The sequence below is a fragment of the Mauremys mutica genome, chromosome 1, assembly GCF_020497125.1.
Source record: "Mauremys mutica isolate MM-2020 ecotype Southern chromosome 1, ASM2049712v1, whole genome shotgun sequence".
Lineage (NCBI taxonomy): Eukaryota > Metazoa > Chordata > Testudines > Geoemydidae > Mauremys > Mauremys mutica.
Window position 1 is genome coordinate 231,126,603 of NC_059072.1, and position 13,666 is coordinate 231,140,268.

Here is a 13,666-nt window from a genome sequence, read left to right on the forward strand (position 1 = left end):
ATGAAAGAAAAAAGAGCATTTTAGAATAGCAGTTGAAGCCACATCTAAATCATATATGGTACTCTCCCCACCCCCACATATTAGAGCTCAAAGGTTATCACTTTTCTAGAGTCAAGTGTTTGGCGCGCAGAGGTTTCTCCAGATACAGCTCATTCAGCTAAAGAGAGGATGATAAGACAAGTCACTTTATCAGTCAGGTCAGGATAATGTCAATATTATTTCATTTTTCAAATGCTCACAATTAATTTCAAATACTTTGGGTAAACGTTACTAGAGGTGTTTTTACAGTGAAGAAACTCCATTAAATTGATGCTGCCTTTACTGTAACCTCACTCTTTTAGCCAATTGACACTATCAGCTAGCTCAAAGACAAATCCCTTTGGCTATCTTAATTCTCCTCTGTTGTATGCGCTGCAGACGAGACACAAGAGGCTTGGTGTTGTCAGAGTCATGTTGCATCTGGCACTTTTTCTGTTTTCAGTGTTTTTAATTTGCCCTTTGCAACAACAATCAATGTCAAACCAGGACACTGAAAAGCACATCTGTGAAAACACATTCTCTATCTTGCTAGAAATCAGAAAAACTATTTGGAGTTATCTCAAGCAGTACATACGCTTGGGCCTGCTCAACTACTTCAGAATCCCATAACGCTGTAATGGTGCTGATTCTCCCAAGCAAGTCAGTTAATGCAAACTTAGGGCCCGAGCATTTTAGAGTATTTCCAACTAGAGATTCCATTATATTTGGTGAAACTTAGCAAAGAAAAAATTGCTGTGCACACAACTGGGATGATTACTAACCAAAGGCATGGTAACTTCAGTGTTCATGAGGGAAAAGGCTAGTCAATCCCATGGACAGAATGGGAGTTAGTAGAAGTGCCAAGTAACTAACTGTTGAGGATAGTAGGAGGCTGTGAGGGCTGAGTTAAGCAAGTTCAGGGGGAAACAAATACTGGAGATAGTTAAGTTCAGAGGCAGTAGTAAGGCTATGTGTTTTCCATAACCCCTGGAGGAACACCTGTGCTGCTCTTACACAATGTTTCTCCAGCAGAAGTGTCACTGATGATAGCTGTGACATTCTATATCTTGGGGAGCACCCTGTAGCCCCCATATGCCTCATTTATATATGATTGTGATCTTGCATATAAAGCAGGGGTCAGCAACATATGGCACGCGAGCCGATTTTTAATGGCACACTGCTGCCTGCCGGAGTCCCAGCAGGCAGCAGCGTGCCATTAAAAATCCTGCCCAGCCCGCTCTTCTCTGCCCTCCGCTCTCCCCTCCCCCCGTGCGGGGGCAAGGGTCAGAAGCATAGGTGTGCGCACAGGGTGTGCCCAGGCACACCTTGATGCAGGGGTGGGCAAATGGCCCCACTCTCCCAGCGTGGCAAGCCGCGGGGTCCGCATTCCCAGGCCGGTGTGCAGCAAGCCGCCAGCCCCTCTCCCGCCTTCCCTCCTCCCCTGGAGCCATACCTCCGCGTGCAGCATTCTGAGGGACGGGGCTGTGTCTCCCGCGGGGCAGCGTGTCTGGCTCTGTGCGGAGCAGAACATGCTGGTAGAAGCCTCATGGTAAGGGGTCCAGGGCGGGGGGGGGGGGGTTGGATAAGAGGTGGGGGCAGTCATGTGACAGGCAGCAGCGTGGGTTGGATAGCGGGTGGGATCCCGGGCGGGGTGGTTAGGGGTGGGGGGCGTCTCTGGAGGGGGCAGTCAGGGAGCAGGGGGGGTTGGATGGGGCATGGGAGTCCCGGGGTCTGTCAGAGGGTGGAGGGTGGATAGGGGTCAGGGCAGTCAGGGGACTGGGAGCCAGGAGGGTCCTGGGGGGGCAGTTAGGGTGGGGGGTCTCTGGAGGGAATGGTCATGGGACAAAGAGCTGTGGGGGTTGTATGGGTCAGGAGTTCTGGGGGTCCTGTCAGGGGGCAGGGAGCTGTTGGATAGGTATGGGAGTCCCAGGGATCTGTCTGGGGTAGGGGTGTGGATAAGGGTCAGGACAGTCAGGGGACAGGTAGGGGGTCCTAGGGGGGCAGTCAGGAGACAAGGAGCAGGGAGGCTTAGATACGGGGTGGGGTCCTGGGGGCAATTAGGGGGAGGAGTCCCAGGAGGGGGTAGTCAGGGGACAAGGAGCAGGGGGGTTGGGGGTTCTGAGGGGGGCAGTCAAGGAGCAGAAAGTAGGAGGGAGTGGATGGGGGCAGGGCGGGGGCAGGACTAGGTCATGGGGGGCGGGGCTAGAGCAGGGCTCCCTGGGTGCACACCCTAGTGAAATGTGCTGTGCACACCTATGGGCAGAAGCTTGGTCCTGCCGGCTCCTCTGCCTCTTCCCGTAGTGTGCTGGATTCCTGCCCCTCCTCCGCCTCTCCATCCCTCTCTCCCTGCCGGCCGATCAGCTCATGACCCTTGCAAGGAAGGGGGTTGGGAAGGAGCAGAGTCAGCATACTGGCTGCTCCTTGCGGAGGCAGAGAAGAAGCAGTGGGGTGGGTGGAATAGGGGCATATACAGGGCCGGTGCTACCATTAAGGCGAACTAGGCGGTTGCCTAGGATGCCAAGATTTGGAGGCGCCAAAAAGCTGTGCCAATTTTTTTTTACAGCGGTTCCTCCCCAAGCGCGCATCACTGCTCCACTTCTCCCGCCTCCCAGGCTTGCAGCACCAATCAGCTGTTTGGCATCACAAGCCTGGGAGGAGAATTGAAGCGGGGGCGGTGTGCTCAGGGAGGACGCGGAGCAGAGGTGAGCTGGGGTGGGGAGGTGCTGCATGGCTCCCCAGGGTGGGAGAGCTGCCGCCTGGGGGGACACCTCAGGGCAGAGGAAGGGGGGGAGCTGCCGCAGGGCGAGAAGAGGGCAAGGTGGAAGTTTCACGCCCTAAGCGAAACTTCCTTGCACCGGCTCTGAGCATATCCCCTCCAGCCCCCTGCCCTGACCTGACCCCTCCTCACACACTCTGCAGCCCTCTGCCCTGACCCCCACTCACACACCCAGCCCTCTGACCTGAGCCCCGCACAACCCCCAGGCCCCTGCCCTGAGCCCTGTACCCCCTTAATACACACCCAGCCCTCTGCTTGACTCCTTCACCCACCCCCCAAGACCCCGGCCCTGACTCTGGCACCCCCACACATACCCAGCCCCCTCCACCCTGATACCTGCACTCCCCTCACATGCCCCCAGCCCTCTGTCCTGACTTGCACCCCCCACATACCTAGCCCCCCTACACCTCTCGCATCCCCATCCCTACCCCTCACAGCAAACGAGAGCTTCTGTACACCCACACCCACATTCGCACCTGCACCCCTCGCACCAAATTGGAGCTGCTCAGGTAAGTGCCCCACACCCAAATCTCCTGAGCCCCCTTCCTCATTCTAGCTCCTGGCCAGACCCTTCACCCCCAGCTCTGTGCTCAGTGCACTCCCACCCTCAGCTCAGTGCAGAGAGAGGAAGAGAATGGGCCAGAACCAGGGAGAAGGTAGGTACCCACTGTATGGGATCCCAGCTGTCAGAAGCCCATGGATGGAACCCCTGAGCAGCAATGGGCTGAGCCACTCAGCCCACTGCCGGTCTGGGGTCCCAGCCGCTGGCCCCACACAGCCTGCTGCTGGTCTGGAGATCTGGCTGCCGGATGCTTGCCAGCCAAGGTCCCGGCTGCAGGCCCCGCTCAGCCCGCTGCTGGCCTAGGTGAACAGAACCCCAGACCTGCAGCGGGCCGAGCGGGCCGGCGGCGTAAGATCAACATTTTAATTTTAAATGAATCTTCTTAAACATTTTGAAAACCTTGTTTATTTTACAACACTAGTTTAGTTATATAATATATAGACTTATGGAGCGAGACCTTCTAAAAAACATTAAAATGTATTACCGGCCCACGAAACCTTAAATTAAAGTGAATAAATGAAGACTCAGCACACTGCTTCTGAAAGGTTGCTGGCCCCTGATATAAAGCATGCCTTGTAAGGTATCAGGAGAAAGGTTATGATCTGGTGAAAATCATTTGTCTATCCATATCATTAACACATATGAAGTTATGAGAATTATGTTGTATGGTTGTCACTAAAACATGCTGTAAGTTGGGGATTCAGCCAGATATTAGCTCCCCAGAGGCAACAGCAATGAAAGTAACCAGTGCCCAGGCAGGGTATGAAACAACCCATCAACAGCCATTTCCAGCAAGGGAGCTACAATTCAATGACTCACCCACATGAGGCCACACTCAACTTTGCCTGGAGACTCAGCAATACTCACCCAGACATGCCTAGACTTGTGTTTTCCAAGCACATGGACTGAGGGTATAAACCAGACACAGTGGCCACATGCTTGGCTTTTTCTCCTGCCCCCACCTATGATGCAAGCAACAAGGCCACTAGAAGACTGAAGACTCCAACAGAGGAGACTGGCCCAGCTTTAAGGGACAAATCTGTATATTAAGGACTGCAATATCCAGCGGGGTGAGAAAAACTGCTTAATCTAGTTGCTGCCCAGTCTAACAGGGTTGAGAGTTTGGACTGCATGCTTATATTTTATTTCTTTTGGTAACTAATTCTGACTTTTTGCCTATCACTTAAAATCTATCTTTTATAGTCAATAAATTTGTTTAACTGTTCATCGCTACCAGTTAGTTTGTATGAAGTTCATGGCAAATCTGCTCAGATTTTGCAAAGACTGGTGTATATCCACTTTCTATTGATAAAGTGGTGAGCCAATTAATACATTTCCACTAGTCATCTTGAGCAGTGCAAGACAGTATATTCCTGGGGTACAGTGCTGAGAGCAGGGGGTGATTTGGCTCTGATGCCTGTGTGTGATTCATGAGTGGCTCTGCGAGCATTCATGCAATATAGCTGGGTGTGGGGCTCCAGGTGCTGTTGTGCTGAGCAGTCACAGCACCTGGAGGGGTTTGCTGATGGTCACTAGCAAGGCATTGTGAGTGACAGCCCAGGCGGGAGAGTTAAGGGGACACAGCCTCACAATCCCAAGCTAACCCCTAGGGATCCTGTCACAATAGCATCAATGTTAACAACCATTTCCCCAGTCAGCACCTGCAGCAGTAGCAATGGGTGGGAGACAACATGATTGCCGAGTAGAGGAATTTTAACACAAGCAGGAAGAAAAGGGGGGGTAAAGAACAGAAAAATATGAAATTCAAATATGGCAATCTTCAGCACCTGGACAACGCATTTAATTAAAACAAGCCTTTTCAGTTGCAGAGCTATAAAATTAACAATTGGATTTTATAGTACTAGGTGGTCCACTGACTATTAGAGTACTCGTGGAGGCCCTATTTTGGGACTTTCAAAGTGTTACTGTCTCAAGTACAGCATGAATTATCCAAGCACAACTATAAGTCATACCAACTTCTGGACAACAGGAAGTAGATCGGCAGGTGGTATAAACAGCTCCACTAAAGTCACTGGAATTAGGTGAATTTACACCAGCTGAGAATCTGTCCCCAGAACAGTTACTGCACTCAGGAAACTCTTGTAAAACACACTGCCAAGTTCCAAGGAAACAAAAGCTCCATGTCTAAAAGCATCTTCTGTAGATGATCCTAGTAAAATTTCCTTCCATGCACAAAAAAGGTTCTGCTGCACCATCACAATGAAAAACCAAAACCACAAAGGGTCAGAAAGCAATTAAAGGGGACATAGCAGCACAAGGGAAAACAAAAAATGAGTCTAAAGCTAAAAGTTAAGCATGACATTTTTATATAAAAAAATTATTTAGATGAGGTCTCAAACATTTTTAATATGAATTTACAAACATTTCAAGTTAGTGCATAATATTGTGACAACCAAGAATGGGAAAACAGAACAGCTAATGGTTGATTTTCTGATACCTAATACTATTATCACCTTGATCATACGCCCTAGTATGTGAGCTGAGGGGGAGAGAAAAACAGAACACTGGAAAAAAAAATAATTAAGCCATGATCCATCTAATCTAACTTTCATTGGCACCAGACAATAACCATTCATAACCCGATATTTACAATGCTAGATATACTATTGGGATGCATGGCAGAATAATTTGTCATCTCTATGTGGAGAAGAAGCGAGGTATGTATGACAGCCCTATGGCTTCTTTGAAGGTGCCAATGGAAGTTAATGCTTCTTTTCCCCCAGAGGAAAAAGAGAGGAAATGTTGTGTGAATCTTATAAAACTGTCAACAGCTGCTGATCTATTGAATGTAGGGTATTATTTCAACTCAGTACCTGTTGTTGCAGATATTCTTCATGAAATGGCAAAATTAATAAAGACAAATATTTGAAATATTTTTTAAAATAAGGGTAGTACACAGATTTTGAAATATTCAGGTGTGATCTTTTAAGGACCCAGAACAGCACAAAAGAGTTTGCTTGAATGAGAAGGGACAATCTGGTAATTACAATATTCACTTTAACTTATACTTTCTATGCAGTATTTTAGAGTAGGATTCCCCTTCCGGAAGTTGTTTCAGACTTCATGCAAAGGCGGTTCAACTCATTCACCCTCCTGAATCTTTGCCCTCTTTGGATAGTCTGTGTCAAATGTTGCACTGCAAGTATTCCTACTGTCCAACAAATTGGCTTGATTGTAGTCCATTGCTACAACTGCTGGTTGGGTAAAATGAATCTCCTATGTCTTCTTTAGCAGAGCATGCAATGTAGCAAAAACAGAGGTAAATGGATGCATTAGAATACCTGAGCTCCACTTAAACAACAATGGAGTCAGGCTGTTGGTACCTATAAAAAATTCTGTATTTAACAAAAGCACACACATTTAAATTTTAAGAGTTAGTCAGTTATAGTATGTAACTCACCAATTTAGTTGGACTGCCCTTCCAACTAGCTTCCTCTTTGAATGTGGTATTAAAAAGAATTGAGAATTACCTAAAATTAATCTTGACATAAGTTTGATGCACTGATGCTATCAAGTCCAAAACCAAAATATCGTTTCTCACTCCAGCCCTTAAAAATTGTTTCTTGATTGCTTCCTTATGAAGTAAAGAGTGCCTCAATTGTTTTTTTATTTTTTTAAGTTATTCTAATTTTTAGATTAGAAATATCAAGTCTTGATTTTGTTCTAGCTGTGATCAACCTTCTGTAGAACAGGAGAACTGAGGGGGATAAAACATTACAAGAAACTGAAATCTAAGATGTAGTTTTCACAACCTTTAATTGTAAAAGGAAAGAATGTTTAGTCACATAGCTTAAAACTGAATTTTTGTATTGTTTTGTTTTTATGAAGCAAAAAAATGAAAAGAAATATTCAAACAAACAGCTGGGAGAAAAGCTCCCTGTGTGAAGACAGCATCTCCTTCTCTCATTCAAGAATGAAAAAGATTTAAGCTTAATGTGATGTTACTATTCCGTTTAGTTCTATAGTCTTCCAGCACAAACAGACAACACAACTTTTATTTCTTGGAGACCATCTTTATACATCATAAAGGAGCAATAAATAGCTCAGGAAAAGAAATGTTTTCCTTTGCAGGTCACCCATAAGGAAAGCAACTCCACGACACTTTTGTGCCTTCATCAGTGCCCTGCCATGGAAGCCTCACACTTTAACTTAGGTCCGGTCCATAACGGATATCCTGGCATAGCTATTTCAGTTAGGAATGCACATTTTTTTTTAAACTGAAATAGTTATACTTGTATGTGCTCCAGTGTGGATGCAGTTCTGGCAGTATGAGAGATTATTTCCTTATGGGAAGCTACACTGGTATAAGCTCTTTTATACCAACACAACTGCATTCATGCTAGGGGCAGCTATACTGCTTTAACTACACTGGTAGAGTTAACTACCATTATAGTTAAGGTGGATACAATTTTTCATTTTAGACAAGCCCTTACTGTAAAATACAAACAAACTGTTTCTCTGAACCCATTTAAAATAACCCTCCCAGACACATTTAACACTTTTGTATATGCTAGGAAGTTCTGACAGCTTCCTCAAATTCTTAGGAAAACACTGCAAATTGGAGCCCAATCCTAGTCCTGTTGAAATCAGAGGGAGTTTTGCCCCTGACTTCAATAGGAAGAGGATCAAACCCTCTCGTGATTAATACAACAGCTGTTCCATACCCAGTACTAATAATTAGAATAACCTTTAACAGAATTAAGAGTCTGATTAAGATTACAAACTGCAAATCCAATCTCTAACAGGATGAAAAATATGTCTAACATGTTATATTTAGAGTACTCACATGGTAAGATCTGCAGTGAAGTAAAAATTGATCTGCTACATTTCAGAAATGAGAAGTCTAAAGAGAGATGTCAGAACAAATTGCATAAGCATAGAGTATTATCATTACAAAAATGTATTAATGCCACAATAGCTGCACTGGGAGCTATTATAGTACTTGTTATTTGGTACACATTCTATGGTACCTATTTCCACTGTTTTTGCAGTTGGCTCAGACAAACCAGTTTTGATATGGTACAAAACACAGGACTTAGTGACTGATTAAATAATTGCAATTCTAGAAAAGCTATCTATCTCCAGATCATGCCACTACAGTCCCAACCTTTAACAGCTCTGTGCCAGTCACTATAAAAATATAATATAGAATAGCAAGAATCCAAAAGGATGCATCAAAAATTAGTTTGCCTCCTAGGGTCCTCAAAACAATTAAAAAAAATAAGAATAGTGAATGCATTAACAAAGCCTTTCAACTAGCATAAATTTGACCCGAGACTCAATATTCAGTTTTTGACCTTGTATATACTGGGGATTTGCTTTCATTTCAGTCATTATTATAACTGGACAGGTGCAACCCCTCATGTACACAGACAGCACTGCTATATGTACTGGTGGAAGAGCCCCTCCCTGCTTCAAATAGAATAAGTTTCACCAGGTGCACCTTAGGGGTTGCACCAGTCCAGTTACACCCATGACTGTAATAATGGCAAATCCTCAATGTAGATAAGGCCTTCTTCTTGTGCTTTTGCACCAAGGCAGGCTAAAACTCTTGTGGATTTCATCTGTTGAATCCTGAGTTTGACCTGAATCCTCTATTCGTTAGCAGTGGTGCAAACTGTGCCCACCAAAACTCTGGTTTATCTCACTTGCATTGACGTGCATTCTTCACCAGCTTTTATCTTTCACCCCACCTGGAGATGCCAAAACCTCCCAAAATGACAACAGCAAAATCTCGTGCACATTCTGTTTTGTATATGAATAACTCTATCATTAGGAACATATTTAAAACAATCAGAGGTCTCCTGGTTTTCTTTCCCGCCCACCCGGGATTTCTTGGGAAGCAACATATTCTTTACAAAGAGGAAAAACAGATTGTTGGGGGGCCTTAACATTACAACAGTATCAATAACTAATTTCCGTTGGGTAGTAGCATGTACAAAAAATGAATACAAGTAGGGAACACATTTTGTAGTAAGTGTTCTGTTCTAACTTGCTGGAGCTTTGTTTACACCCTAAACCATGCTGCATCAGTCAACTAAGAATCCATAGTTGACTTTTTTAGCCAAATAATCTGTATCTGTTTGAAAAAAATCTCTAGACTATTAGGAGTGAGGCCCTGTCTCAACTCGAGTGACATTCTGAGCATTGCTGCTCTTCTGCTTTCCGTGGTCTTTCAATCTGCCCTTCTTCCTCTTCCCCTTTGGATGCACAGCATGCATGGGCAGCACCCTGATGCCCCTGGCACCTTGTACATTTCTGCTTTAATGCGCAGACAGTGTGGGAGCAAGTGCCACTGTTGCAAGCCCGGCACACCTGACTTTTATCATCTGTCCTGGAATTTTGAGACCGCAGTGGAGCCTGCTGGTCACCCGCAGCCTGCGGCTCCCTGGTTGCTGATGGCTTCAACGGGGCCATCCACTTTATCCACAGATTCAAGTCCACATCCCCCCAGGCCATGGTGGGGTCCTTAGCCGCCAGCCGCCTGAAGTCCTCGTCATAGTGCAGCCAGGAAGTGCCGCCGTAGGTGGCGTGGAATTTGCGGATGACATCCAGGTATTTGAACATGGCCCCACACCTGTTGGGGTGCTTCTCGCACAGCACACTGGCGTACACCAGGAAGGCGGAGACCCACTGGTCCAGCGTGTCCCCCAGGCCCTGGCCAGGCTCGTGCTCCGGGGCCAGCTCTGTGTGGAGCAAGGAGAACAGGTCAATGAACTCCCCCCTCCAGATCTGCTCCTTGGTGGCCTTCGCCAGCTGATAGCCCAGGGGTCTCCGCAACCCCACGTAGGGACTCGCTGCCTCCGGGCAGGGCTCCCCCTGGGTGGCGGGCGGAGGCCCCGGCGAGCCGCTCGCAGCCTCCAGGCCCTGCGGCCCGACCGGGCCTTCCGGGGCCGCCGCCAAGGCCGCCTGCCGCTCCAGCCACCGGGGGTTCACGTACACGGTCCTCAGCCGCGGCGCCGCCCCCGCCCTGCTGCCCCCGGGCCCCGGCTCCCGCGCCAGCCCGGCCAGCTCCCGGAAGATGCCCAGCGCGGCGGGCAGGCCGCTGCCCTGCGCTCGGGGGGCCGGCGGGGCCAGGAGCGGGGCGAGGAGCGGGACGGGGGCGGCCCACGGGTGGGAGACCCCGGCAGGCCCCGCCGCGCTACCGGGCGGGGCCGGGAGCAGCCCCGCTAGGCCCAGCTCTCCCTGGGCGCCGCCGAGCCCCTCCGCCCGCGGGGCCCAGCGGGGCAGGCCGAGCCCCGCCCGCTCCCGGGAGCCTCCCGCCTCTCGAAGCCCCGCCAGCGGCGCCCCCTGCGCCTGGGGGGGGCCCGGGGCTCCAAGCCGGCGCCGGCGGCGGCTCCTCCGCCTCCCACGTGGCATCGGCGCGGCTGGGGCTGACGGGCCGCGGGAGGCGGCGGCGGCTCCGGCTCCAGCCCCAGTGGTGGGGCGGAGCGGCAGGAGCCAGCCCGCAGGACCGGGGCGGATCGGTGCTTCCAGGGCCCTACAGCCGCCCAGGCCAGCGAGTCCCGTCTCTGCTCCCCGGAACTAGGGACCCGCAGGGCCGGCCCCGCCCCGCCCCCGTGACAGGGACTCACCGCCGCCCTCCGGCCCGAGCTGCTCCTCCCTCCCCAGTTTTACACACACACACCCCGGACTCACATCTGTGTTCCGGGGCCCAGTTGCAATGCAGGTGCCCTGTGTGCGGCCCCTCGCTTCATGCCCAGAGCTTTCTGTGGCCCAGAGCAGGGAGAGCTGCGCGGTTGCACTGGCTGGAAGCGGGGCCCCAAGGCTGGTGTTGCAGTCAGGGACTGTTTCCAAGACCCCACTTAGGGAATCACGTGGTGGTGAACTCAGTTTAAACACAATATAGCTATGGGCAGACTGTCTACCCCAAATCATGTCACAAGCTACGGTCCCAGTGGGTACACAAAGCAGCTGTGTGGTAACATAGTTTATGCATGTGGCTAATTGGGCAAAAGCATGGTTTGGTTAGTCAGGATGGACATGGCCAGTGTGAGCTATGTGTCTGTACCAGGGCTAATAAAACCTGGCTATAACACAGTTTGGCTCCTCTTGACACACTAGCCAGCTAATTTTAACTAAATACAGTTGCTAAACATGGCTGCTTGCTCTGTATAGGTGAGGGTCTAATTTATCTAAAAACTAGGACCAGGTTTAGATGGGGCCTTAGTGGCAGACAGCTCTGTTCTGCTGTTGTCAGTCTAAGGGGAGGGACTGTGAAAGCAGATCCTGAGAGGGGACCATTCACCCCATGTCATGGTGGCTTATAGCCAAACAGTTTCATGTGTGTGATACACAAGTGTGTGTGCCGCTGTTGCCAACTTTCACGCAGTAAATAAGCACCCCGACTTTCACAATAAACCAAAAATCAAGCTAATCCCATTTCAAAACAAGGCCAAAACAAGCCAATCCCTAAGAACCTCAACATTCTATGTGACTAGATCCCCCTGGTGTGCAGTGTGGAGTCAATCCCTGACTTCCCCCCAGCTTGCCCCTGCTTGCCGGGAGCCAATCAAAAAAAAGAAGCAACAAGCTACAGGCCAAACAAGCAGCAAGCTATAAACAAAAAACTAGCCAACAAACAGCTCACAAGCCAATTTAGCCAAAAACAAGCTCAATTTCTGTTTTTTTTTCCCCATGGGTTTGGCATGTGCTGCCAGTGATTCAGGGAACACATCACAGTAAATGGCATTTGAGAGAAACATTGTTATGAATTTGTATTTGCAGTTTCATTTAGCTCTTTTCTTTGGTTAGTAAAACTTAATTTCCTGTTGGAGTTATGTGTTCATCTGAACCTCTTGGCTGAATAATGTAATATGTTGGGAGTGTTTGATTTGGAGTGTAAAGCTGATTACTGAAAGGCTCTATCTAATCTATAATAAAAAATATTATGTGGGGGCCGAGAATCATTCCAGCTCCTTATTTATCTCATTTGACTATTAATTTGTATCTCTATTTATAAAGAATTTATGTTTTTAAATATAATGTCCTTATGGATCAGGCTCTAGCAGATAAGGAGCTGCTGGTCTGAGTGAAGTCTGCTGACATTAGGAGGTGCCATAGCTACTTACCTGTGGAGTTCTGAGCCAGGTCAGGAGTGAGTAAATGTAAGGACTATGGAGGGAGCCAGGGTCCTGCAATCAGCTGCAGTTCCAGTCATGTCCAAATCTTTTGTTATGGGGATGGCCCAGTCCTGTTCCCATTGAAGTCATTAACAAAACTGAAAGGTATTTGAGCCTAGATGCTCAAAGGTATTTAGACATATAACTTCCATTGATTTCAATGGGAGTGAGGAGCCTAAACACCTTTGAGGATCTGGGACATGGTTACTATCCTGTGTGGATATTATGTTCACCTACTTGCCAATGGGAACAGAATTCTGAAGTCTTGCTTTCAGAGCACACCCCTGTCGAGTGGCAGCTCCGAACAGGGTTAGACAATATGGTGGTAAAAACACCTCTATGCTGGTGGTGTATGCTACCATTTATGCCATGATGTAGATAAGGCCTCTGCTACAGACTTAACAACCCTTCCTTCTTCAGCTGAGGACTAGGAAAGCTACATCTTAGGTATCAGCCTATTGTGACATTACTGCTTTATTTAAAATCTCCAGTCCTCCAATTGGTCCTCTGACAAAAAATATTAATTCAAGACTTGGAGTTTCTAATGTAAGAAAGAAGTAAGAAAAAATAAGTTAACTACATATTTTTAATTATACTTGAGCCCATTTTGATACATTGTACAGCAGTAATGAAAGGATGCAACCCCTTTTTCTTTTTCTTTCCAATTAACTTTTAACTTAAGTTTAACAAGGTTTTAGTCACAGTAGCAGGAGAATCTGTGTTCAGTTTGTGAAATGAAGTTCATATTTTGTAGCGACGTTTCATTCATATTCTGTAGTGACTATGAGCAAAAATTACTGCTGGCATAAGTAGGTACATTTCTAGTGATGAGTTTTTAAACTTTTTGTTTTTAAATTCCTCTCAAGTAACTTAAAAAAAACCAACCCCAAAACTCAACCTCTTACTAACTCATCAAACTGGGGCATTAGTCTTATCAGAATTTGTTGAAAATTTTGTACAGCACAATAATTCCTCTAAAACTTGCCTGTCTACAATAGGGGCTATGCACTCATAGACTTTGTAGTGTGGACATAGTCCTAGGCTGCCACTGAAAACCCTGTGGGCAGCAACATAACCAGCAATCATGCCATATTATCAGCATAACCAGCAATCAGTGTCATATTACTGTTTCTTGAGAAAGCAGCAGCAAAGACAATCACTAAAAGT

At 47.6% G+C, this 13,666-nt stretch overlaps 1 protein-coding gene across 3 annotated transcripts; it reads right to left on the reverse strand.

Moving 5' to 3' along the window:
• Positions 1-5,660: 5,660 nt before the first annotated feature.
• Positions 5,661-10,885, reverse strand: LOC123348023 (collagen alpha-2(VIII) chain-like). 3 transcript variants are annotated; one of them, XM_044985428.1, is made up of 3 exons: positions 9,693-10,885; positions 8,164-8,220; positions 5,661-6,602 (listed from the first exon to the last, which is right to left on the reverse strand). In XM_044985428.1, exons 1-2 carry the CDS (start codon positions 10,734-10,736, stop codon positions 8,206-8,208), a joined length of 1,059 nt encoding a protein of 352 aa, XP_044841363.1. In that variant the 5' UTR covers positions 10,737-10,885; the 3' UTR covers positions 5,661-6,602; positions 8,164-8,205. The 3 variants fall into 3 exon arrangements, 2 of the variants coding, with proteins under 2 accessions (XP_044841363.1, XP_044841270.1); XM_044985335.1 differs by having other exon boundaries at positions 5,661-8,220; XR_006573153.1 differs by having other exon boundaries at positions 8,164-10,885.
• Positions 10,886-13,666: the final 2,781 nt, after the last annotated feature.